This window comes from Carassius carassius, chromosome 28, assembly GCF_963082965.1.
Source record: "Carassius carassius chromosome 28, fCarCar2.1, whole genome shotgun sequence".
Taxonomy (NCBI): domain Eukaryota; kingdom Metazoa; phylum Chordata; class Actinopteri; order Cypriniformes; family Cyprinidae; genus Carassius; species Carassius carassius.
Window position 1 is genome coordinate 1954397 of NC_081782.1, and position 27902 is coordinate 1982298.

At 34.2% G+C, this 27902-nt stretch overlaps 2 protein-coding genes across 3 annotated transcripts in view; both read right to left on the reverse strand.

Moving 5' to 3' along the window:
* Nucleotides 1–1850: 1850 nt before the first annotated feature.
* On the reverse strand, nucleotides 1851–13116 carry LOC132107671 (protein IWS1 homolog). 2 transcript variants are annotated; one of them, XM_059513798.1, is made up of 15 exons: nucleotides 12846–13116; nucleotides 11390–11457; nucleotides 9806–10340; nucleotides 9281–9331; nucleotides 9000–9204; nucleotides 8864–8921; nucleotides 8604–8716; nucleotides 7983–8133; nucleotides 7075–7157; nucleotides 6847–6976; nucleotides 6291–6408; nucleotides 5482–5593; nucleotides 3896–3952; nucleotides 3262–3373; nucleotides 1851–2113 (listed from the first exon to the last, which is right to left on the reverse strand). In XM_059513798.1, the coding sequence occupies exons 1-15, from the start codon at nucleotides 12871–12873 to the stop codon at nucleotides 1988–1990; spliced, it is 1947 nt and encodes a 648-aa protein (XP_059369781.1). In that variant the 5' UTR covers nucleotides 12874–13116; the 3' UTR covers nucleotides 1851–1987. The 2 variants fall into 2 exon arrangements, with proteins under 2 accessions (XP_059369781.1, XP_059369782.1); XM_059513799.1 differs by lacking the exons at nucleotides 1851–2113; nucleotides 3262–3373; nucleotides 3896–3952 and adding an exon at nucleotides 5052–5154.
* Nucleotides 13117–14020: 904 nt separating this feature from the next.
* The window catches only part of zgc:162872 (BAR_ACAPs and ArfGap_ACAP domain-containing protein), an 18127-nt gene continuing 4245 nt past the window's right edge, over nucleotides 14021–27902 (reverse strand). The window contains exons 3-22 of the mRNA XM_059513800.1: nucleotides 27546–27665; nucleotides 27414–27467; nucleotides 26895–26953; nucleotides 26317–26500; nucleotides 25297–25341; nucleotides 25117–25212; nucleotides 24957–25031; nucleotides 23229–23332; nucleotides 22797–22848; nucleotides 22277–22377; nucleotides 21992–22103; nucleotides 21721–21899; nucleotides 20836–20905; nucleotides 20644–20735; nucleotides 20491–20570; nucleotides 18738–18892; nucleotides 17366–17475; nucleotides 16299–16409; nucleotides 16158–16219; nucleotides 14021–14940 (exon numbers count right to left, since the gene is read on the reverse strand). Of these exons, the coding sequence (XP_059369783.1) occupies nucleotides 14807–14940; nucleotides 16158–16219; nucleotides 16299–16409; nucleotides 17366–17475; nucleotides 18738–18892; nucleotides 20491–20570; nucleotides 20644–20735; nucleotides 20836–20905; nucleotides 21721–21899; nucleotides 21992–22103; nucleotides 22277–22377; nucleotides 22797–22848; nucleotides 23229–23332; nucleotides 24957–25031; nucleotides 25117–25212; nucleotides 25297–25341; nucleotides 26317–26500; nucleotides 26895–26953; nucleotides 27414–27467; nucleotides 27546–27665 (1995 nt within the window). The 3' untranslated portion in view covers nucleotides 14021–14806. The remainder of the gene's footprint in view (nucleotides 14941–16157; nucleotides 16220–16298; nucleotides 16410–17365; nucleotides 17476–18737; nucleotides 18893–20490; nucleotides 20571–20643; nucleotides 20736–20835; nucleotides 20906–21720; nucleotides 21900–21991; nucleotides 22104–22276; nucleotides 22378–22796; nucleotides 22849–23228; nucleotides 23333–24956; nucleotides 25032–25116; nucleotides 25213–25296; nucleotides 25342–26316; nucleotides 26501–26894; nucleotides 26954–27413; nucleotides 27468–27545; nucleotides 27666–27902) is intronic.

Below are 27902 nucleotides of genomic sequence, written 5' to 3' on the forward strand. Positions count from 1 at the left end.
ACATTATGTAACAATTACAATGTTCTGCTAACTTTATTTCCACCCGAAATATAGCATTACCCGAACGTTTATTTATAAGAACGTTGATGTCATTTTTTTGTTGTGATGAAAACATTATTTAAACTTTTTTTTTCATTTTTACTCAAAATATAACATTTGAACATTAGTGTTTAATACACTAAGAACGTACAATTGTCCAGTTTTCCCATTATGATTAGAGTGTTATTTAAAGGTCACAAAAAGTACAAATAGCAATTTAAAAGCATTTTAAGAAAGATGATTTCAGAACGTTTTCTCTCAAGTAAAAATAACATCACGAGAACGTTCCAAGATTTATGTTCTAAGAATGTTTTCTTTCAGCATTATTAGAATGAATATCATATAAGAACTAACATAAACATTAATTCAGCGTAGGAACATTTAGTCTCAACATTTTAACATCAGGTAAAACTATAAGAACGTTTGCAGTTGTGTTTATTGTAAATGCACAGTGCTGTTTTGTATATATATCTGTGTGTGTGTGTGTGTCTTCAGATGTTAAAGGTTCTTTATGAAACCATTTAGACAAAAAAGGTTCATCTATGGTATCATGAAGCATCTTTATTTTTAAGAATGTAGTTTTTTTCTTTTTACATGATAATTGACCTATGGTTATTGGTTATATACACTGATATGTGTGTTAGTGCAGTATCTCTGTGGAAAGCAGTGGATTGGTGGGATCATGTCTCGCTCACTGCATGATTTAAGCCTCCCGATGCTGATTATGCAAACCACACCCACGTTATGACAAACTCCTCCCACTCATTACATACAAACAGTTCACTGGACAACTCAACTTGCACATCAAACCCACCGTCTATGATCAAACCAAACCACACCAGCCGACTGTACTATAGTGTTTTTGAACCATACTATAGTTCGGAATTAATTTTTTGATGCAATTCTATAGTTGCTGTGGTAATGTAACAATTATAGTTATATAAACAAATTAATTTACAATACAATACTTTACTAAGTTTTCTACAAATATATATTATACTACAATAAATTACAGTAAAAAAAAACTAAACTAAGTTAAGTAAACTACAGTATTTATCACAGTTTATCAGTTTGCTATAGTTAACACTATAGTATGCTGTAGCATTAATTAAGAAAGTGTTGTGAATAATATTGATATAAAAATATTTAATAATATTGTCATTTGTCTATGCAAAGATTTGATTTCAAAAACAGTATCATATAGCTACAAAACTATTTCTGGTTATGGTTTTAAATTTGTATTTAACCCTTTGAGTGGCCTCAAAGAAAACAAGGTACTGAAGTCTGATTTTGTGGTGGTTGTGCTTGAGAATTAAATGATTCTAATCTTAATTCAAGTGATGAAGGATTTGGAAAGTGACAGTAATCAGTGTCGAGTTCTACTCTTGTTGAAAGGAACTAATTAATGTAGTTCATTAATGCGAAGTACTGGAATCTTTTTAAGTGTTTTCAATTATTTATGCATATGTTTTACATTTTCTTACAAAGCATCGAGCAATAAATCAAATAACTCAAAAAGGTGATGAAATGCAATTTTTTTTCTTTAAGTGACGAAGGAAGTAATTTCATACAATAAAAAAATTCAACAAACGTGTTATGCTTATTTTTTGAGTAAGTACTATTTTTCCACTTGTTAATGTCTGATATCGACAGTCTTCATGAATCACTGATCATTGTTACAGAATAAAATTACGTTACAGTTTTAAAAAAGAAACAAACCACCCTCCACAATAAACCAAACATTTTTTTAATAACCTAGGCAAATATAAGAAAACAACCAAATAAAAAGCAAAAGGCCAGGAGAACATGAGTAAAATGTCAGACATGGAAACTCTTTTATTATGAAAGAAACATCAGAACCAAAACATTGCCAGAGCAGCTTTCTGGACTCTGAACACATGCACAGACACACACAAGGCATTCTGGGAGTCTGCTGGAGAGTCAGAGGTCAGAGCGGCATGCGGTTCCCCTCCACACTGATCTTCACCGCGTGACCCGTCTTCGTCAAGCGCTTGATGTCTGCGAAACGCCGCATCTGTTTATCCACACGCGACATGCCCTTCTTCAGAGGAGCCTGAGAGCGAGAGAGAGAGATAAGTATGATAAAATAATAAATTATAATGAAATAATACAAAAATATGAGTTACAAAATTAATTATACAATATTTATCTATAATTCATTAATTATAATAAAATAATTAATATTAAATTATGATCACTTTCATCAGTTAGCATTAATAAAATTTGAAAAATGAATTACACAATACTATTATACATTTTGAATTACAGTAATAAATACATTGAATTATAAAATATTAAATTAAAATCAATAAACAAAAAAACCCTGAAACCTACTATAAACAAAGTAAAAAAAAAACAAAGAAAAAAAAAAAAGGAAAACAGGTTAACTACTAAAACCAAAATCAAGTCAAATAAAAATATGCGCTTTCAAAAAAATCTTTGCTTCTATAAACCCAAAACAAACCAGTTAAAAAAAATAAAAATACTAAAATTTAGGAAAAAAAATAAAAACTGCATTAAGAGGAAACCGCTCCAATCAAATACAAGACAGTTAAATTGCACTTCTGCATTTATTTAAAACAAGAAAAAAAAAAGTTATAAGAAAAAAATAAAAATGTCTTCCACTTCAATCAAAGCCAAGCTAAAACCCACCGAGCTGTTATTACACGTCACGTTCATGCTACGGAGACAACAGCTCAACAACATGAAGCCTGGAGTTTAGTGGTCATGTGACCTTCACAGACCCTCTAACACACACACACACACACACAAACGTTTGCTCTGTATTTGGTTACAGTCATTGACCCAGTGTAACTGCTGTTAGTTGGGCTTTGTGCAGGGTCATGCAGACACTTACTGCCCCCTCAGGCAGGAGCGTGTAACTACAGCGGCATCCGGTTTCCCTCAATGCTGATTTTCACAGCTCCCTGCGGCCGCCGCTGCTTCCTCTGCTCCGCAAAACGCCGCTTGTGTTTCTCCAGCAGGCTGATGCCCTTCCTAAAGCCCCTCTACCAATCACACAACAGTAAAATCTCCTCCACCAATCAGCTCACGAGGAGAAAAACCTACGCATCATTGTTCTCTTTATGCTGCCTCATGCTTCCTGTGCAGGCTCCTCCCTCTCTTTAGCGGAGCATGAGACACTTGTCAATCATTCCTCTAGAGTTAAGCCCCGCCCACTCACATGCCCCACCCACTCACTCTGTTTGAGTCCACATCCACGTTCCACTTGGGCCGAACCACGTAATCCTTATTAGAGGGCATGGGCACACGAGCTCGAGCACAGAACCCCGGGTCACCCGGCCGCAACGCCCTGAGGAACACAAATACTAGATCAGATCATCCCAACTTAAATAAATGAATGAATGATTTAAACAATTTATATAATGCATTTATAAATTATAATATAGTGAGCACATTTCATTGTAATAAATAATTCAAATATAATTCAAAAATAACTATAACTCAAATTATAATTAATAAATCATCATAATTTTATAAATAATAAATTATACAATTATGATACAGGTTTTATAATAATTCAATTACAAAATATATTTAAAATAATATATTAAATTATAATAATTTACATTCATTAGGATTAACAAAAACTATTAAAACAAATGCTTATAAAATATATTAATGTATATTATTGAACACACACACACACACACACATATATGTATACATAAAATATTATAGTAATTTATTTTGTGATCACTTTTATTATCTATTTGGGATCTGTAAACATGTCTTGAGGCTGTGAAGTGAAATATGACTGGGATGATCGGTTATGTGTGATTCAAACAGAGAAAACGCTCCATGAAAGACTCACTTCTCCTCTCCGGTGAGCACTTTCTCCAGATCTCTGCGAGGAGTCTGTCCTCCTGAGCTGTGAGAGGAAGCAGACTGAGAATGAGCCAATCACACGCATCCGCTCGCGTCACATGCTCTCAGGCAAACATGCAGTCCGTTCGCCGGGTTTGAATTAGTGGAGCAAACACACACAGTGCAGAGACTCACAGGACTTCAGTGTGTAACACACTTAAGATTAGAATTAATGAAAATGGGGTGATGGAGAGGGTGAGTCTGAGGTTAAAGGTCAGGACATTCTCCTCTATTGAGACTGACCGACCAGAATCTGAACAAATGGAAAGACATTAGAAGAATCTGATTCAAAGCGAACAGACTGATCAATTACAGTAGAGTAATGAAACCCAATCAAACTGAATCAGACTGAATAGAATCTGCTCCATAATAGCAATTTTACTGATCAAATTTTAATTGAGGTAACAAACGAAAAAAATCTTTAATTTTGCTGTGCTTATTTGTAGGTTTAAACAATATTCTAATACTACTAATAAAATAGTTGTACTGAGATAAAACTAAATATAATTTTATTATTATCATTATATAATTAAACAAAAATATGTTACACCATTACATAGAAAAAGCCTACAATTTAAGATAAATATTATTGTAACATTTCACAACGTTTGGTTTTAAAGGTAAAAACAACATTTATGACTATAATAATATATGTTTATTAATTTTAATAATTATAAATTCTTTAGTATAATTACTGTTTTTGCTATAATAAGAATTAAATATAAAATTATTAGAATAAAAAATTATTGCAACTTGACAGAAAAATCTACTATTTAATTATTATTATTATTAGTAGTAGTAGTAGTAGTAGTAGTGTTTTATTTGTTTATTTGTTTTAATACAAATATTTATAGAATTTATGGATAATAATAATAATAATATTTATTATTTTCTTTTCCCGGCAAAATGTATTCGTTATTTACTACTCGTAACCAAAATTTCAGTTTCTCAATTAATCACACAGCCATGATTCTAACTGTATGAAATATGAACCGAGATCACCTGATCTAACAGAATCTGATTCAATAAAACAAGAATAGAATGATTGTTTCTATCTTTCACACACACATCTGCGTTAGAAACATTACTGATCTTGAGACGGTCCAGAAGCTTCGTGCTCAAACGCACACACACACACACACACAGAACCTGCGCGCCGGGGCAAAGACGTCTGGCTCTTCCTGTCTCTCAGACGTCTGAGGCTCTCTTACACACACCACAGGAAGAGGAAGGAGGGACAGAATGACAGTGAGGAGTGACATATGATTGACAGATGGAGAGCATGTGTGTATGTGTGTATGTGTGAGCGTGTGCACGCGCGCGCATGAGTGAGTTTGTGCACGTGTGTGTGTGAGCGTATGGGAGTGTGAGCGTTTGAGCAAGTGTGTGTGTGCGCATGTCAGTGTGTGCATTTGAGTGAGTGTGTGTGTGTGTAAGATCGAGTGTGTGCATGTGTGTGTGAGCATATGTGAGTGAGCGTGTGTTTGCGAGCATGTATGTGTGAGCGTTTGAGCGAGTGTGTGTGTGTGTTACCTGAGGCGTCTGCGCGGGGCAATCTGCTGGTCCAGGTCTCTCTGCTCTCGCTCTTCTCTCGTCATTCCCTTGTAGTTGGATGATAAACCGAAGATGGGCCGTGACCACTCGTCTGCACACACACACACACAAAACCAGGGCTTGAAAACGGAAAAAAATCCAATCGGTTCACTCTGAACAGAATCGATATTTCAACTTTTCTATTCCTGCGTTCGCCTGCATTATAATTGTTCTGAAACCAGTTTGCAAAGAAAAAATACCGGTTAATAACGTTATTTTTAAAACTTTTTCTTAGCCTATAATAATAATAATAATAATAATAATAATAAAATACAGCATTTTCTACTCAAAGCAAAACATTCAAAACTGTCAAGATTTGCGAAATAAATCAAACTGGAAAGCTTTTACTAAATAAAGAAAACTATTTTCTGCCGTCTCGTTTTCCTTTCTGTAACCTTTGGATCGCGTCACAAACTGAAAGCCAGCACATTTTTTTTCTTAAATGATTTAAGTGAAATACATTAATGTGTAGGCCAATATAGGCTTTTCCTGTGTATGTAAGCCTGTAGTTTTATTCTGTTTTCTCCGTTCACAAGTGTTTCTGTTGACAGCAAATTTAAACATTAAATGGAACGACAAAACCGTGTTATTAACCAGTTAATGGCCATTTCAAATTTACGATTCTGTTTGGAGCTATAACATTTGATTTAATTTTGGTTTCTGGTTCTGTTCCTGCACAACACACACAAATCACTGCAGGAACACACACTCAAATAGATTCAGACGTGGTAAAGCCAAAGTGTTCGTACTGATGAGTTTGAGCGCGAGGTCTTTGTTCGGTCGAGACTCTTTCGGGTGTTTGTAGAGGTACATGACGGCTCGACCGATTCCACTGAGCTTCAGTGTTTCCTGACTCACGCTGGGCAGCTGGGAACACACAAACAAATTAAAATATATAAATTAAATAACACTAATCATCATCATCATAGAATGTAACAGAAAAAAGGATACAAATAAATAAATAAAAATTATATATATTTTTGATGTACATCAAACAATCATGGAATGCAATAACGTAAAAAAATTATTAAAAATAAAATAAAAATCGAAATAAACTATTTAAAATAGTAAATGAATAAAACAACATTGCATCAATACACAAACACAGAATGTAATAAAGATCAGGTGTTAAAAATAAATAAATAAATAAATATAGCGCCAAAAAAAAAAAAAAAAACATTTAGGATTAAAAAATTTGAATACTGGAAAAATAATGAAAGTGGTAGTAGTAGAAGATTACAATATCTAACTCAATAGACACTCAGAATGCAATAATAAAACATTTTTAAGGAGCTGCAGACTGACTTCCTGCAGGATCTTGAGGAGCTCCTCTCGTATCTTGAGCGCTGGGAGACTCTTATCTGGGAGAGGACTGATCCACTCCTTTATGGCCATCATCACACCGCTGTCTATGAACGTGTCCTTCAGATCCTGCCTGCACACACACACACACACTTAAACCAATCGAAATGATTTGCTTTTGTCCTGAGACACACTTGTGCTGCTCCTTTCAGAGGAAGAGGAAACACTCACTTCTTTAAATGCATCACCACTGTGGGCAGCAGCATGAGCTTCTTCAGAGCCGGTTTCTTCTGACTGTTCAGAGTCCGGTCCTCCTGAAACACACACACACACACACACACACACACACTTTTTAATAATGTAGTTGAAAGCATGTCTAATTGACTCATATCATGAAACTTCTATAACTCAATTTATTAAATTTGTAACAAATTAAACTTTTTAGGGCCTATTTTCCCCCCTAAATCTCATTTTCTTTTTCTTTTTGTGGTTTAATATTCACAGACACTAGTCCATATTGCAATTTGATCCATTTAAATATGTCAATTTCTCAATTTTCTCAATTTTATTAAACGTTTTCAACATCACAGAAATTATACTTCTGCTCAAGGATGCATTTATTTGATAAAAATACAGAAAGAATTGTGAAATATTTTTACAAGTTAAATTAACTGTTTTATGTGTGAAAATATTGTAAACTGTAATTTATTTCTGTGATGCTCCGCTGTATTTTCAGCATCATTCCTCCAGTCTTGAGTGTCACGCGATCTTCAGAAATCAGAATAATATGATGATTTACTGTTCAAGAAACATTTCTGATTATCAATGATGAAAATAGTTGTGCTGCACAATACTTTTGTTGAAACAGTGATACATTTTAGTTTTCAGGCTTCACAGATGAATAGAAAGTTCAAAAGAACAACATTTATTTGAAGAAAAAATATTTTGTAACATTATAAATGTCTCTACTGTCACTTCTGATTCATTTAATGCATCCTTGATGAATAAAAGCATTCAATTCTGCACCTAAACGTTTGAACGGTAGTGTAACCAAACTCCTCATAAATCAGCAGCCTGTCACAGACGCTGTAGACGCTCGGCTATATATAACCCAGACTCTCTAACACACACACACACACCTCTGCAGCTTCTGTCATTTTGGTGATCATGGCGCTCACGACATCATCGGCATCACTGATGAACGTCCCTCCGTCTCGATTGCGTCTGCGTTTGCCGCTCTGAGCTTTCTTACGGGCCAACATGATCTCGAAGTCTGACATGAAGGACATGCTGAAACACACACACACGATTATAACATGCATGTGAAAAGGCTAGGGATGTAACGATTCACTCAACTCAAGATTCGATTCAATTCATGATTTTGATTTCACAATTCAATTTTCTCACTTTTTAAAAAAAAATGAGATTGAAGACATTGTATTTTTCTTAGTGAATTTTAAATATATTGTTGCACTCGTGAACTCTTCTTAAATATGCATCGTTCTGATGCAAGGTGAACAGGAAATACCACGTAAACTTTTCTAACGACAGTCAGTTCCCCTCAGAGATACACTCATATAAACTCCTGCTCCAGTTGTATCACGATTTGTTTTGCATCTCAGCCGATTTTAATCATCACATATTTGAATCAATTTTCAACCGGCTCAGGGTTCATCGTTACATCCCTAGTAAAGACACAAGGCTTTACAACAGCAGGAGTCTCTTAATTGACTTCCTGTTTGCTGCGAGTATGATATTACTCTTTTCCTCCTCTGTCCACATCTTCATCTGAATCAGAGTCGTTCTCCAGTCCCTTGTGTCCTGGCGCCTGAGACTGTGGCCGCTCGGCCTCCAGCTCCTCTTGATTAAAGCCCTGAACACACACACACACACACCGGGTCAAAGGTCAAGAGAAAGTGATGTGTGTGATGTGACACATCTGTGATGTGACAGACAGACAGACAGACAGAGAAAGACAGACAAATGCAAATCCAAAATCAAAATATGAATGTGTGCCTACTGTAAACTCCTCCTCTTCCTCATCCCCTGATTCTCCGAAGATGTCTGCGATCATTTTCCTGAGGAACAGAAAGAGATGTTTACACACACACACACACACACACACACACACACGGGCAGACAGACAGATGACTGACTCTTCCTCGTCGTCACCGGAGTCGCTGTCACTGCCGAACAGAGTCTTCTCGTCCTTCTTCCCTGCATCTCTCTTCATCGCGTCCTCCTCATCCTCGCTGTCTGAGCCCAGCTCCTTCAGTTTAGCTGCTAAACTCTTATCAGGAGCTCCAGAGCCTTCATCACTGCCAGAGTCTTCATCAGACACCAGCCTGCTCTTCTTCACCTCTGCAGAGACACAAGCACCATCATCATCATCAGGTGACATCATACAGCGAGTGTTAATGACAAACTGTAACTCTACCTTTCTCCTCATCTTCATCACTGTCTGACAGAACAGCCTTCTTCCTCTTCACTGGAAGAGAATTCACAACCAAAACCAGTGAAAGTTCATTTAAAAACTTCATTTTATCATTATGATTAACAATAATAAATCTAAATTGAAATCAGATTAAAACACATATTAAAATATAAGCCATAATAATCATAATAATAAATGTATATTATAATATATAAAGGCAAAACGAATACATATATAAAATCATTTCTAATTTTTAATCAAAGTTGTGATTCTTAAAAATATATAACATTATTAAAATTTAAGTCAACTTAAAATAGCATATTATATTGCTGAATATAATTAACATCACTATAAAAGAATTCAAAATATAATACATACATACATATGGACACACACAAAAACATTTATTTTATAATTATATAAATGGTATTATACATATATTATATATCTCAAATTAATTTAATAAAATTGAGCATTTATTATTATTTAATACTTGTTTCTGCTTTCATTCTGAGTAAACAAACATACCCGGCTTCTCATCTTCGTCATCATCATCACTGGCCAGAGCCTGTCGTTTAGGCCCTTCATCCTCATCACTTCCTGCTTCCTGTTTCGGTCTCTCCTCTTCCTCTTCACTGTCTGAGTTCATCACAGCTTTCCATTTTCCCTCCTCCTTCCTCCCTCCCTCCTCCTCCTCCTCCTCCTTCCTCCCTCCCTCCTCCTCCGCCTCCTCCGCATCAGAGTCTCTCAGAGTTTTCTGTTTGGGTTTGTCTTCATCCGAATCGCTGCCTGCGTCTGATTTAGGGCTGTGTTTCTTCTCGGTTTCCTCCGGCTCTGAGTCGCTGGCTGGGAGTGGTTTCTCCTCCTCCTCGATGTCCGAGGTGCTCACTCTTCGCTTCACAGGAGAGCTGCCCTCCTCATCCTCATCACTGTCTGCGGGCCGCAGCGGCTCAGGCTCCGAATCGCTTGCATCTCCTCCTCCATGAGCCTCGTGGTCCGAGCCGCTGTCTGCGTTCTCAGACCTCCTGTCATGAACGGCGTCCTCATTATCACTGCCTTCATCCTGCACGAGTACATCAATCAGAAAACAGCGTTTCAACCAGGGGTCTCCAACCTTATATCATCCGGGAGCTACTTTTAAAGAATGAAAGCAGCCGAGAGCTACCAATGTTATACAATACTTCTTATATATATATATATATTTATATTTATATTACTGCATTAATCCAAACTGCTATAAACAGCGTTTTTAAATATGTGCTGGAAGTAGGGTTGCATAAAGGTGGAACATTTCCAGTAAATTTCGTTAATATTCCAGAAATTTTGGAAACTTTCCAGGATTATCCAGAAATGTTCCACACTTTTGCAAACATAGCTGGAAATATCAAAAAAGTACTGAAACACAAGCTGAAATCATTTAGTCAAGTTTTAGGAGAAAAGCCAACAAATAAAATTAGCAGCACTATCCACTTTTTGTTTACATAAATAGTGAAAAAAAAAATGCAGTCATATTTTAAACAAAAACATGTTATCTACTGACATGTACTACATTTTGTAGCAAATTTAGCACTGCATCAGTGTCTCATCAATGGATGCTCTTCAGTGAATGGGTGCCGTCAGAATGAGAGTCCAAACAGCTGATAAAAACATCACAATAACCCACAGCACTCCAGTCCATCAGCTAACATCTGGAGAAGACAAAAGCTGAAACAAATCCAGCATTAAAATAGGAGTCCATAATCCATAATAACACTTCCTCCAGTGAAAAAGTCTCTTGTTGTCTCTCACATCAAAATCCAGACATATATTTCTTAGAGCCATTTAAATGGTGCTTGATCTGTGCAGATTTCTTTCCGGTTTTGTCTTCTCCAGATGTAACTGATGGACTGGAGTGGTGTGATGTTTTTATCAGCTGTTTAGACTCTCATTCTGACGGCACCCATTCACTGCAAAACATCCATTGATCAAACACTGATGTAATGCTAGATTTCTCCAAACCTTGTGAAGAAACAAACTCATCCTAATCGTGGATGACCTAATGACCAATATATTTTCAGTTTTGGGTGCACAATTTCTTGAGGTCAAGCACTGAACCCAAATCATCAGACGGACCTCAGACGGTGGTGATCGGGGTCTGGCCTCCTCCTGCTCGTCCTGGACTGGAGTAGCGCTGCCATCATCTGAACAAAGACAAATCCTTGATTCTTTGATGCATTATATGGTAACTCATGTTTATCATACTCCTACACCGTGGTATTTACATGGTGCACCATTTATACAGCACAATTTTCCAGTGTAAATGACCAAAAACATGGCATTACCAGAGGTCAGTACCAGTGGGTCCAGTTTGAAATTGTTTAATTTGTATGTTAGTCTATTTATTTGTGCTATTAACACAAGGTTTAGGTTTTTTCAGGTTTGTAGGTGTCCAGGTACAGAAACAGAATAAGTAAATGTAGTCTACAATGTAATAATTACATATAAAAGCAAACCTAAATATATTCAGACACCTTCAACATTTCTCACATTATCAAAGTTTATTTGCTATGGTTTAGAAAATGGTAATAAAATATGACAAGAACTCAAGAGTTAAACTGTCAGAACAAATTCATCTTGATAATGTCAGATAACTTTGATAGAAAGGTGTTTAATGGATTACAATCAACCAAAACTTCAGACAGCTGTTAGCATGACAATATTTACACATCTATGAATACTTTGTTCAACAATTCCAAAGCAATGCTTAATTTTGTTCAGTCTATGGTGTGAAAAGGTTGCAAAATGAAGAAGAAGAAAAAACCTAAAGCAAAACATGGTCAGGTCAAGGTGTTGGAATAATTTTTGGCCCCAATTTTAATCAATTTCACTAGTAGTCCACTGTATGAAGAATTTTTGGCGTATAATGTGTCACAGTTTGCTGTTATTTAGCTATACTCACTTACATAAATGAATTATAGTTTGACTGTGGATAAATTCTTGTTAAACCACAAAGTAATTCAGTCAAGAGCAGTGAGTGATTTTCTTTCTTTCATTCATTTTATGGGGTTAACATTACAGCAGCTAACTAGCAAAATAGGCGCGATCCCTTTAAGAGACTATGCATCCATTATAATGATAAACATCCGATTTATTTCTAAACCGTTTACTTCCACTTAAGACATAACCGATAGCTTTTTTTCGAGCACACTTTCCAAGACGGGTTTTAGTACATATTTTGTTTGTATTTGTCGGTACAAAATCAAGAAGAGGCAGAGAGCTGGGTTCAGTGTTGCTGTCCGTGAGAGGCGGCTCTCTCTGCGCGCGCGCACCGAACACAGCCACTCAGTCGATCTTTCGCGCGTCTTGTGTTTGAATAATTTCGTGACCTCGCGCAGTAGTGGCTTGTCAACGGTCTCAGCGTCTTTTTAAATTGGCCTCATCCCGACGGCTGAGATCGCGGGGGGCCTATAACCGTCACCGCCGTTCACCTCATTTGCGACGGCCCTGGGTATTATTACCATTGCGTTTGTTCAAAAAAAAAATATATAAAAAAATAATGAAATATCTTGGTACTTTAATTATAGGGTACCTGAGTGGATCTCCTCGTCTTCATCCATCTGGACCGAGGAAAGAACCGAACACACACACCCCCGAACAGACGCGGAGCTGATATCGGAGCCCGGCTCTTCTGTGGATCAGCGGGGATCTTCTATCTGTCCCGGTTTCTCAGCACACACATGAGCTCTTATCACTTAAACTGCTGCTATATTGTTACTGTTTGTCAGTATCTGTCCCTGTTTTCCTTTCCTCCTCTAAAATGGTGTCGTCGCCGCTCTGGGACGCATGCGTGCAGACGCGCCGACGCTTTAATATTACGTCAGTAAAAACAGCGTCATTTGAATGGGCGGGGCTCCGCAAACAGCCGGGGGCCAAATACTCCGGTCTAGTTTATAAAAATAATTTCACATTTAGAAATCATGTTTGCATTAACATGTAGTGTGTTTGGGTGTGTGTGTGTGTGTGAATATATATATATATATATATATATATATATATATATATATATATATATATATATATATATATTCTTCATTCTATGTAAAAAAAAAAAAAAAAAAAAAAACGAATGAGCTGCGTCTATTATTATCAATTATTTAAAAAAATGTAAATAGTTATATTATTTTAGTTTGAATAATATAACTTAATTCAAATAATTTAAATAAAATACATTTACAATTTAATTTTCATAACTATATAGTTATGAAAATTACATTGTAAATTAATTAAATTTACAGTGTTTACAATATTTAATTAATAATTAAATTTGACATTTAAAATCAAATTTAAATAAAATATATTTTATATTTAATTAATAATATAAAATACTTTTTATTATTTTAGGTTGAATAACATAACTTAATTTAAATAATTTAAAATACATTTACAATGTAATTTTCATAACTATATATATATATAAAACATTTTAGGAATTTGGCAACTAATTAAAAAAAATCCTTTTGAGATTCCTGATTATTGGATTTAATTAATATTTGTTTGATTTTCAGAAGTTCAGATGCTTGTTGTTTATATTAAATAAATTACATAAATATATTAACAAATAAACAAATACACATTTTTTAGTATTTTTTTTTATTTAATTAACATGTTTTTTTATTATGAAAATATGAAACTGAAAATGACCGGGCAACAAACAAAAGTGTAGTTTTGGGTTTTGTATTTAATAAAACAACAACACTGCACAGATTTCATAGTTAAATAGCTTTTAATCCATTAGTTAGAATAAGACACAGACTTTAAGACATCAACAATGATAGTAATATATTGTGCTTCACATGATATTAACTGCTATAACTGTTTTTGAATTTTTTTTTTCAAGTGTGGATTTAAAGTCAACACGAAACTGCATTCCCAATCCATTTGACTTTCTTAATCAGACACATACTCAATAAAACAAGATACAGTCCATCAAACGGTTTAATTTTATCCATAAGGAAGCTGTGGATAATGAAGTGTCTCTATATTACAGAAAGTTGAAAAATAAGGACTAGTGAGCCGAAACGAAAGATGTTAATACATTTTTATAATGCATAAAGAATAGCATGCACTGATGAATCGTTCACAGTGAGACCAGTAACATGCATTAAGAAAGTAAACGGTCAGTTATGATTTCATGTTGACTTCGGTATCCTAAATATTCACTGTAAGTGAGCATTTCCTTCAAAGTTCAGTGTAGAAGCGTGTTTTACTGTAGCACGATATAAAAACAGGTCAAAAGCCTTTAGTAAAACCAACAGCACAGCCTAAAATCAGGAGGAGAACAGTCAGTGTGGATGAAATGAGCTGGACCAGATCACCACACACACACACACACACACACACACACACTCAGTGTTACATCCAGCTTCTCTTTCAGAGATGCACAACAGACGTTTAGTTTTTAACTAGTTGTAACATTAAGGTTTCCCCCTTTAGTTTTTTTTCCCTTATCTCATAGTGACCTCACTTGACCTCTGACCTTCCGGTCCCTCTCTAGTTTTTCTCCTCTTTGTCGTGCTCTTCATCCTCGGAGCCGCGGAGGAACTGACGGCGAGAGAGTTTCTCTGGGTCGTTTGATGCCATGTTACTGAAATCACGGAAAATATCCTGAAATGTTTCATCGTCTCCTGAGGAAAAGAGACCAGAAGGATTTGTGCGTGTTGTTGTAATATAGTTTCACTGTAAACAGAACGTTTGATTGTGGTTTTCTGCGGAGTATGAGAAATTCTGGAATGTTAAATATTGAAGGCTGTACACGAATGATGTGAAAACTTATTTTTTTTAAACAACAGCAGATACTGTTCTGATAAACATAACAAATTTTTTGTTAATTTATTATAAGTATTTTCTTTAATAATTTTTAAACATTCAAATGTAATTGTGTGTGTGTATATATATAAATAAACAATAGTATTGAATAATAAAATAATTTTAATTAAAATAATAAAAGTTTTATATAGTTAATTTTAATGATTAGGCTGCTGCTGCCATATATATATATATATATATATATATATATATATATATATATATATATATATATATATAAAAATATATATATACACACACTTATTGATTTCTATTCCATTATTACTATTATTTTAACTTCGTTATACAGTATACATTGGTATGGTAAGGTTGTAATCTTTCTGTATTTTGTGTTGTTGTTATTATTGCTATTATTAATATTATTTTTTACATATTTTTTGTTTGCATTTATGTATGCATATATAAATAAAACATTGATTTTTATTCTTAACTAAAATATTTGTAATTAAAATAATGTACATTTTAATATAGAATTATTTAATTACAATAATAGTTTCTATTATAAATAGTTTATATTAATTCACTTTTAATAGAAATAAATTATTTTAAATTATACAATGAATAAATTTAAAATTTTAATTAAAATTATTCTTTAATATAATCAATCAAGATTCTTAAAATTATTTAAGAATTAAAATGCTTTCACCATATATATATATATATATATATATATATATATATATATATAATTATTGTTCTTTCATTCTATTATTATCTTTTTTTGAATGAATGTTAGTGTGAGAAAGTTGTAATGATTCTGTATTTTGTTTTGTTACTTTGGATCATACAACAAAATTTTATAGAATAAAAAAGTACAACAGAATTTTATAGAATAAAAAAATAACAATAGCTATGTTGCCATCCAAAGATCAAAATTAAAATGTTTAAACTGGAATATAGCATAAAACATCTGCAGTTTATGCACATTTATTGAATAAAGAGTTTATAATATTAAGAGATATTCCAAAATGCGCATAAAAATGGGTGGATGGAAACACAGCTAAGAACATCTCACCAACAGATCCGAAGAATCCCTCTGAATCCCTCATTTCCTCATTCATTCGAGCCATTCTCAACCTGAAACACAAACACACACACTACATTAATTATGATTTCTAACACACACAGCACACACAAACACACTCTGATCACTCACAAAGTGACAATGTCAGCGTGCGCGGTTTCAATGGCGATACTGAGTGGATCGTTTCCCTTTTCATCAGCTGCATACTGATTGGCTCCTCTCTTGAGCAGCAGACACACCTGCCTGAAGTGACCAATCACAGAACAGCATCACATTAAAGATCACATCAAATGAAAACTGACTCATTTTAATGGCTTAATAAGGATGTAACGATGAACCCTGAGCCGGTTGAAAATTGATTCAAATATGTGATGATTAAAATCGGCTGAGATGCAAAACAAATCGTGATACAACTGGAGCAGGAGTTTATATGAGTGTATCTCTGAGGGGAACTGATGTTGTTAGAAAAGTTTACGTGGTATTTCCTGTTCATCTTGCGACTGAACATATTAAGTAGAGTTCATAAGCACAGAACTGCTTTGTTTACAGGGGTAACCAAGGAAACGCTGTATCATTGCTGTTCATAAGCAGAACTTCTTTGTTTACCTCAGTTACCAAGGAAACACTGTATCATTGCTGGTCATAAGCGCCACCTGCTGGCAGAGAGAGAATCTACGTCTCATTCAGAGCTCATCTGTGGTTTCCTTCAGATATGTTTTATGTATAGTTTAAAAAAAAATAAAGTCAGAACATCCTGTTTTTGCTTCACATTTCTAAAAAATACAGTCTAACTTAGATTAAAAGCTGCTCCTGCTGCATGTACGCTGCATCTTTGTTTGTTTGATGATTAAATACGGTGTTCGTCTCTCATTTTAAATGTGAAGAGCACAGACAAAGCCTTCGTTTGTTTATATAAAGAGATTTATTTTATTTGTGTAAAATTAAATTATTTGATTTTTTTTTTTTTTTAATTTTCAGTTTAGTTTCGTTATATTTCAATTTCACAAAGAAACGTGCAGCAATAGCCTAATAAAACGACATCTTTTTCATTAACTTAAACCTTCAATCTCATTTTGATAAAAAAAAATAATCGTGAGAAAATCGAATCGTGTGTTGAGTGAATCATTACATCCCTATTGTTTAATAAATGTTTGTGAGCTCTTCAGTGCACAGTGGCTCTGATAATCCAGGTGATGTACCCCGTGTGTCCGTAGGTGGCGGCAGCGTGCAGAGCTCCTTGTCCGTGCTGATCCCTGTGATTCACATTCGCGCCGTTCTGCAACAAAAACTCGCATGCCAACAGCGAGCCCTGCCAGAGAAAACACACACACACACCGTCACTGAAGCCGATAATCACACACATTAAATGTGACCTATAATGCCAAGATAACAAGATGAAAAATAGGTCTCTGATGTCCCCAATTTGGAAAACAAAAAACTTGATGTTTACTTTGTCTGGAGCTGATATTCACACATGAAGCATTGGTATTGAGCTCTAAACATATAGAGGACTTAACAGATTTTTTCAAGGATATTTCCTTTGAAAATTACATTTAATCAGTGTCTTCAGAGACTCAGATGGAGAAAGTTTATGGAGACTCCTATGTTTGTTGCTGCATCCCAAAACACAACACTTGCACGTACCAGTTTTAAATGTGCACCGGCACTGATGCTTTCTCACAGAAATCACTGTTTGTAGTTTGTAGTAAATCAATGCACAAGCTACATAGTGGAAAGGAAAGAGAGAGAGCGCACTTCTGTTGCATGATCTTTATTGTTGTTTGTTAACACTTAACACATGCATCATTTGGATTAAAACTAAATAGTAAATATCATTTATAGGGACATTCACTATAAACAACATTTATTTTCAAACGTAATTATACCCAACTTCACGGTCATCTTGAGATGAGTGTTTCTACATTATATGAGTCACTTTGGAATAAAAAAATTTCGCAACACGTTTCAGATGGAAAAAAAGCGACTTATATTTCTGAAAATATTTTCATCACAGTTCATGGCTGCATTATTACAGCTAAAGGTGTGATTACAGAACTGATCCTGGATAATGAAGCATCTCGAATGCTATTAAAATAAATATGATCAAGGAAATAGAACAGTGGGAGTAACAAAAACATTTATTTTTTATTTTTACAAATGCTATGAAAATATCGGTAATCGGTATCGGCAAGTACAAAAATCGAAATATCGGCCGAATGCTAGAAGACGTGGTATCGGTGCATCTCTACTTGTAATGCCTCTTTAGCATTGACTTTGTATATTTAGTGTCTATGCTAATGGACCTTTTTCACATTTCTGGGTGTCTCAGTGGCAGAAGTCTTCATAGTTGGGTTTACTTCGAGAGCAGTCAATGGGAGAGTACCACAAATATATTGTTGCATGCTCAAATAGATAGTGTTTTCATGACTTGAGAGATTGAGAGCGGATGGTAACTGCAGTCGGAAGAGAGAATGATGTTAGATTAACCGTCCCACCCATAGACGCTGCATTAGAAACACCGTTAGCGTTAGCACACTTTAAACAGCGCGCAGACTCTCGGCTGTCACTCACCCCGATGGCTGTACCAATCAGAGCCGTCCGTCCCTCCCGCTCAGGGTTACTCCAGTTCACCTCCGCCCCCTCGGCCAGCACCGTCGCCATGGCAACAAGATCACCGCTTAGCGACGCCTGATACAGCCTCTCACCGGCCTGTAGCTTTGCTGTTTCTATGACAACAATTAATTCCAATAATTATTATACTAAAAATTATATTAAAATGAAATGTTTTTTAATTTATAAAATTACTTTAAATTAAAATAACTGTATTATTTTAATGATAAGATATTATTTTAATGAATTAAATTTATTTTGTTATATATTAACATTTACATTTAGCAGACGCTTTTATCTAAAGCGACTGAAGACAATAGAAGCATGTTAATTATATAAATGTATTTTTAAATTATATTTTATTTTATTTTAACAATGCTTTAATTAACTATTACAATGTTATTTCATTAAAATGACAGAACATTTAAATAATTGAATTTTAAATATTTAAAAAATATTACCAAATATTTTAAATTATTTTAAATAAATGCAGATATAGTAGTAAAAGATCATTTAAATTAAAATTAAATAATTTAAAGCAATTATATTTTCTAACTATACATATATATATATTTTCATTTTAAACATTAACAAAAACTTCTTTAATTATACAAAAATAATTAATTAAAATTATAATTTTAAATCAAAACTTTATTTTAATATAATTTTATATATATATATATATATACAGTACAGACCAAAAGTTTGGAAACATGACTATTTTTAATGTTTTTGAAAGAAGTTTCTTCTGCTCATCAAGCCTGCATTTATTTGATCAAAAATACAGAAAAATAATTAATATTGTGATATATTATTACAATTTAAAATAATTGTTTTTAAATTTATTATACTTTAAATTATCATTTATTTCTGTGAAGCAAAGCTGAATTTTTAGGATCATTATCACATGATCCTTTAGAAATCATTCTAAAATGATGATTCATTATCAAAGTTGGAAACAGTTCTGCTGCTTAATATTTTTTCAGAACATGTGATACTTTTTTAGGATACTTTGATGAAAAAAAAAGAAGCTATGTTTTTAAAATATAAATATTTTGTAATAACAATATACACTACTGGTCAGTAATTTGGGGTCAGTAATTTTTTTTTCTTTCTTTATTTTAAATAAAAGTTTATTATTAGAAAATATATTATTAGAATTTATTTTTTTATTTTGAATAAATGCAGTTCTTTTTAACCTTTTATTGATCAAATATATGAGACAGCAGAACTGTTTCCAACACTCATAATAAATCAGAATATTAGAATGATTTCTAAATGATCATGTGATCGACTGATGTTACATGTGACACTGAAGGCTGGAGGAATGATGCTGAAAATTCAGCTTTGCATCACAGGAATAAATTATTTTTTTTAAGTATATTCAAATAGAAAACTATTATTTAAAAGTTGTAATATTATTTCACAATATTACTGTCTTTCTGTATTTTTGATCAAATAAATGCAGGCTTGATGAGCAGAAGAAACTTCTTTAAAAAAAAAAAAAAAAAAGTAATGTTTCCAAACTTTTGGTCTGTACTGTATGTATGTGTATATATATATATATATATATATATATATATATATATAATATAATTATTTTTTTATAATAATATAAATATAATTGTTTATCGAAAGCATATGAGATGTTTTATATGAAAATAATATTAAAAGACTATTACAGATAATTAAAGATAAACACAAACACACTCACCAGCATCAGGACCATCAGGATCACGTGTCACAAATCTTTTCTCCACATACTTAAACCGGATCCACTTTTCTTTATCCTGCCTGAGAGAGACAGTAAACATGATCATTTACACATTCAGAGCGCTTAATGTATAACAACATACATGTTTCGTACCGTGGACTGTCTGCGCTGGGCTTCTGCAGTCCATCCGCCGGGTTACGCTCATAAATGTCATTAATGACTTCATTACCCAGAACACACAGCAGCTGTGGGGGCGGAGTTATAGGCGCAGATCAACCAATGGCAATAGTTGCTGTAACTAGGTTTTGGAGATTTTGCTAAAAGAGAGTTAAAACGATGACAAACCTTTAACTGTTCCGGCTCCCAGGAATCAAGAGTGAGCGATCGAACTTTGGACAGATGAACGCCGAGACTCCTGTCGACACAAACCAGCAAACTCACATTTAACCAAATAAATCCATTCAGTATCTACTAATAAAACTACGAATGATCCATGTTTACAGACTTTCTAAGTTGGGAATGCTGTGTCCTGTTAATACACAACAAAAACATTTATTTTATATTTACTATAATATCGTTACACAAAATTAAAAACAGTGAAAGTATATGAAATGGGAAAATAAACTTCCCAGGACCACTGAGATATCATTATAAATTTATTTTGAATTAGTTTTTATTGTTATATATTTTTAATTTTCATTTTATTAGCTGTTGTTTTTTTTTTTTTAAGTATAAATTTATATTTCCCATTTTCATTTTAGTTATTTTATGTTTTAGTAATTTAGTCTTTATATTTTTTAATATGCGTCTATACAGTTTTTACTCATTTTCATTTTAGTTATTTTAGTGCATCAAGTTAAACTGAATGAAAATTAGAAATGTTTTCCTGGCAACTAGCTGAAATAAAATAAGTTAAAATAAATATTTCATTTATTGTTTGTTTTATTTTAAGTAACAAAAATACGTTTTAATGTTTTTTTGGACTTTAAAATTCAAGGTGCATCCCAATTCTCACACTTCTATGCCATTGTTAGTATAAATAGTGAAAAAGTGCACTTTAAATGCCTGAATGATGCACTTAATTAACTGAAAAACAACACTTTATGCACTCAACTGTCAGCTTTAATGACATACTAAAGAAAGAGCATCTAGAATCTGTTGTTGGATGATCAAATAAGTCATACACTCGATGGTGGAGTATCTAGAGCATCATTTAAAGGCAGACATCACCTGTGGATCCCCGAGCACTCGATGCACATGGTGATGCCCAGGTTAACACTGGCCCAACGAGGCTCCGCCTCCCCACAGTCACAGCAGCGCTGGTTACCGTTGCCACGGAGAGCCACGGCCAGAGCGGGGGGGTGAGGGGGCGGGTCCGGAATAGTTGTGGGGGCGGAGTTCTCCTTCACCTAAACACACACAATATGCAAATAACAAACCTTTGGATCAATGAACGGATATTCATCAAAAAAGTATATCTTTTGAAAAGTGTGTGTTGTACCTGAGAGTTTTGCTCTGTTACTTGATCACGGTAGGCCATGTCTATACAACCCTGAACAGCATTAATCCACGCCACCTTCAGCTCCTCCGAATCTGCCTGTAACACACAACACCTGTGCACACACACACACACACACCCTGACAGTTTCTCTATAAATAGCCATCATTCAACTAGAAGACTGGACTGCAAAATAACACTTTCAGCTCTGAATCGGTTAAGCACATTTGAACACACATTTGACAGAGTTCAGAGCCACACTGATGTGTGTGTGTTTCCTCGTCTTACTTCTGCACTGACAGCAGCTCAAAACAGAAACGCCGGTCGATCACTTCCAGAGATTTCACAGCACACAGACGCAGATCATCGAACAGAACCACTGGCAGCTCCTGAAACACACACGCACATGCACATGTCACAAAAACACACACACACACACGTACACAAACACACACAAACACATGCACATCACAAAAACAAACACACGCACACAAAGTCACACACACACACAAACACGCACACACACATGCATGTCACAAAAACAAACACACTCACACAAACACGTCACAAAAACTCACACACGTACACAAATGCGCACACACACACACACACCTCACAAAAACACACACACACGTACATAAACACACACATACACACACAAACGTCACAAAAACACACATGTACATAAACACACACACACATATACACACGTCACAAAAACGCACACACAAACACACACACACACACACAATGTAAAGAGAAAGAAGTAACATGAAGAGCCAGCTGTAGACTGATGTGGAAGCTTTACCTTGTGTGATTTGGAGTAGATTAACTGATTATTTTCAGTGTAAAACCAGCACCTGAGAACGGACGGAAACCATTGATACAAATAGATATCATTTATCAGCACTCAACATTGATCAACAGATCTCGGTCTCTTCAGGGTTAGGACAGTTAACAAACTCAAATCACTGCATCATTTCTGGTACTTGAAATCAAATACACAACATTGTTTTTACTTGTTTCATTTCAGCTAGCTGCCAGGGCAATTTTTCTCACTTTTTATATTCAACCTGACGAGCTCCAATAATTAACACTGAAATAAAAAATACTAATCAAAATGATACAAACAATTATTAAAAACTAAAAACAACATTCAAGACAATTTTTTGCAACGTTCAAACAAATATACCACAAATTCCAAATGTGAATAAAAGCTGTCAGTGCTGGTTTGGGTCACCTCTTCCAGGTCTTGTTCTTCTTGCGCGAGCGTTTGAAGAGGTAACCCTGAATGGTTCCTCCGTCAGACGGGTTACAGACGATCAGCGCTTCTCCAGACGCGTCCTGACAAACACACACCCAGATTACACACACACTCCTGAAAACAGACTCTTCGTCAAAACACTATTCATTTACTTTCATCTGTTTGTTCCATATTCAAGGTTTTTTACGTTTTCTGCTTTCACTTCAATTTAATTCAAATTTTAGTCACTTTGTTGTGGGGTTTTTTAAATTAAATGTAACATTTACACCTTTACGGAGTTATTTTAGTATATAAAGTTAAACTTGAGAAATGTAAAAAAAACTCCTCAACTAGGAAAAATATGGGGAAAAAATAAATTTTTCTATCTAATTAACTATAATATCCATTGTTATAACGTATTTTCCGGACTATAAGTCTTTTTTCATAGTTTGGCTGGTCCTGCGACTTATAGTCAGGTGCGACTTATTTATCAAAATTAATTTGACATGAACCAAGAGAAATGAACTAAGAGACATGAATCAAGAGAAAACATTACCGTCTCCAGCCGCCAGAGGGCGCTCTATGCTGCTCAGTGCTCCTGTAGTCTACACTGAAAACACAGAGCGCCCTCTCGCGGCTGGAGACGGTAATGTTTTCTCGTGGTACTTGGTTCTAAATAAATGCGACTTATAGTCCAGTGTGACTTATATATGTTTTTTTCCTCATCATGACGTATTTTTGGACTGATGCGACTTATACTCGGGTGCGACTTATAGGTACATAAGCTATTTATTAGTCAAGATCTGTCTACATCGGATTACTGCAGATTACTCTTTTTTTCTATTACAAATATCTAAACCAATTCAAAATATTCCTTAAGATAGTTTTTTTAATAAAATGTAACATTTACAATTTTACGGAGTTATTTTAATAATTAAAGTTAAAGTTGAGAAATGTAAAAAAAACAACAAAAAAAAATTTGTAAAATAAGATAAGTTAAAATAAATAAATACATTGGATTTTATCATACTCAACTAGGAAAAATAGGAAAACAAATATGCATATATAAAAATAATTATATATATAAAAAATAGTTACACACACACATATATATATATATATAAACGTATCTTATTTTACTATTATATTATTATACTTAACTAGGAAAAATAGGGAAAAAATATACATATATAAAAATAATAATAAGCCATTTAATAGTCAATATCTGTGGGTCCAGATCAGATTACAGCAAAAACTATTTTTATCTTTTTTTTCTATTACAAATATCTAAACCAATTAAAAATATTCCTTAAAAGATACTTGATAGTTACTTGAGAAGCTGATTCAAGTCTTATATAGTGATAAATTGTTCAAAATAGAGTTAATGCTTAAAGCAAGAAGAAAAAAGAATAAATGTGTCAGTGGGGCCAGAAAAACAATCTTGTTTTGTTCTCTGTGAATCAGGTTTATTCTTCTCGCCTCACTGAAAGATTTGTGTTCTTGTCTTACGCACGAATGCACTTCATTGCTTCTCAAGCAAATGCATCTCGATGGAAACATTTTTAGACATTTGTAACTGAAAACAAGACAAAAATGCATTGTAATTAAATAATTTTCTGCAGTACGTGTGAAGTTCTCATTCCAGAGAGCATTCCACTGAAGTATGATGATGTTATTAATATTGAAGTCTGTTTTTCTGGTTATAATGGAGTGTTATGATCTCACTCTCTGCTGGACGAGCAGGTGTGTGTTCTCCAGGTCTTTCCTCTTGGCAGAGCAGTCAGATGAAAGCTGAGAGAGCTGCACAAAGATATTACTCATATTAAACTCCAGTATCCATAAACACTGTGTGTGTGTGTAAGGTGTTTATTCTGTGTTCATGAACCTGTGAGGCCATCGTCTTCATCATGGGTTCTAGATCTCTCAGCAGATCGAATCCCTGATGGAAGAACGTGTTCTGAGCGTGAAAATACGAGAAGACCTGAGGGAGACAACGACGATGAGTTTAGTCTGTTTATGAGATGTTCTTGTATTTACAAAACCAGTTTTCTGATTGACAGCTCACCGAATTCAGAATATCCAACTTCTGTTGGACCTTGAAATTATTCAGCTGCAAGAAAAGGAGAAAAACAATAATATTAATCTTTGGTGAAAATTTTCCCTGTTAAAATAATGAAATTAATGAATAAGATAGACATAACAAATATATATATTTTTTTTTACTCGAGCGGAATTTATCTGGGTGATTTCTCCCTAATAAAACAATTAAAAATGTATTAAATAAATACTAAATATTTAGTTTCTCCCTACAAAACAAAAAAAACCGAATGAATGAATGAATTTAAAAAAAAATGGGTTTTTTTCTTTAACCCAGTTTTCCTAAATAGTTTCAAATAAAAAAATTTTTTTTAAATAAACATTAATATATATATATATATATATTCTTTTTTTTGTTCTGAAGATATTTCTCAAGGTAAATGTCTCCCTAGTAAAATTATAAAATATATAACTAAATAAAATAATTTGTAAAATATTTTAAATAAATAAATTTGGCAAACCCAAAAACCTAAATTACTAATATTTTTACTAAAATAAAAATGTAAAATATGTAAAATAAAAACATTAAAAAAAAAACTTAAATTAGTTTTTTTCCATCTAATTGTCCAAGAAACATTAACATTTCTCAGTTTCAATTTAGTTTAAGATGATGTACTACACTGAAACACTATATAGAAATATTTCTAAAAACAAAAAAAATTATAGCAATAGCCAAAACAACTATTTACTATTTATTTTATGATTGTAAACCTTCTATTTATTTTCCCATCTAGCTGCAAGGTAATATAATGTTCAGTTTAAGTTGATGTGCTAAAATTACTCAAACTTAAAAATGTATAAAAAGTATATATGCATGTCTGATAAAACTTATTTATTAAAACTATTTATTACCTCCAAACAAACCATACATGAATGGAAAGATGATTTATTCAGCTTTCAGATGATGCACACATCTCAATTTCGAAACATTGACCCTTATGACTGGTTCTGTGCTCCAGGGTCACACACGTCTGAATATGTAATGTACCTGCAGGCAGTAGTCCAGGGCGAAGTGTTGGTAACATTTGCGTGTTGCGAGCAGCAGGTGAGTGGCTCGCTCAGCGTCAGCGGGTTTGAGTCGACTGACCTGAGCGTTTTTCACCACTGCGGTTTCCAGATCTTCTCCAATCCGAGCGAACTCACGGCGAGTTTCACGAATCTGCGGCAGAAACCTGCGACAGAACAAACCCATACGCTTCAGTGCAGTGAAAGTGTGTGTGTGTGTGTGTGTGTGCTCTTGTTTGTGTGTCACATCAGGACACAACTCTGTATAATGACATGGGTATGACACAGGTATTACAAGGAGAGGGTGACTTATGAGGACATAACCCATGTCCCCATTTTTCAAAACGCTTATAAATCATACAGAATGAGTTTTTTTGAGAAAGTAAAAATGCACAAAGTTTCCTGTGAGGGTTAGGGTTAGGTGTAGGGCCATAGAATATACAGTTTGTACAGTATAAAAACCATTACACCTATGGGATGAACACACTTTACACAAAAACAAACGTGTGTGTGTGTGTGTGTGTGTGTGTGTGTGTGTGTGTGTGTGTGTGTGTGTCGTACTGTGAAAGCAGGTTTGTGAGCTGCTGGGTAATGGCTCTCTGAGTCTGATCAAACAGCATCTGCAAGGAAACACATCATTTTTAATGCACATATGTGACTCTGGAGCACAGAAGCAGTCTGAAGTCTCTGGGTATATTTGTAGCAACAGACAACATTACATTGTATGGGTCAAAATTATAGATTTTTCTTGTATGCCAAAAATAATTAGGATATTAAGATAAGATCATGTTCCATGAAGATATCTAGTAAATTTCCAACTGTAAATATATCCAAACTAAATTTTTGATTAGTAATATGCATTGCTTAGAATTTCATTCAAACAACTTTAAAGATGATTTTCTCAATATTTAGATTTCTTTGCTCCCTCAGATTCCAGATTTTCAAATAATTGTATCTCAGCCAAATACTGTCCTCCGAACAAACCATACATCAATGGAAAGATTATTAATTCAGCTTTCAGATGATGTATAAATGCATTGCACAGGCACAAAGAGAACGATGCATCTAACACACACTCACCGTCTGAAACTGGATCATTTCCTGCAGGCCCTGGTTGAACTGACGCAGACAGTTCTACAGAAACACACACAATCAGAGGTCAACATGTGCGGTCTAATCAGAGAGCTCGAGCCGTCAGACATCAGTGCTCACCACAATAACACCGTCGCTCTTATGATACGCTGTGAACTCAGCCAGGCCGGACAGAAAGAGCTGATTGCAGGAGTTGTAGTTCTGACCCGCCTCCACCATCTGAGCGCACAGCTTCATCACCTGCACACAGACCAATCCCTGTACTCTCTACTTCACACATCACACAGCATCAAAACAACAACACATGATCATCTGTGGAAATGCTCATGGAAAATACCATACACAAAATATGAGAAATCAAGTCTAACAATAATATAATATAAAACATGGCTGTGATAATATATAATAATGATAAAAAATATTATTATGAAAAATATTACATGAAAAACATCAAAGAAAAAAATAAACTAAAATATA

Bases quoted from the DNA above. Each gene is read 5' to 3' on its own strand.
- LOC132107671 (XM_059513798.1), bottom strand. From the start codon at position 12,873: ATGGATGAAGACGAGGAGATCCACTCAG. The intron at 11,458-12,845 runs GTACCCTATAAT...GTCTTTGTTCAG, and splicing joins AGACGAGGAGATCCACTCAG to ATGATGGCAGCGCTACTCCA. The intron at 3,953-5,481 runs GTAACACACACA...TTCCTCTCACAG, and splicing joins GCCCCGCGCAGACGCCTCAG to CTCAGGAGGACAGACTCCTC.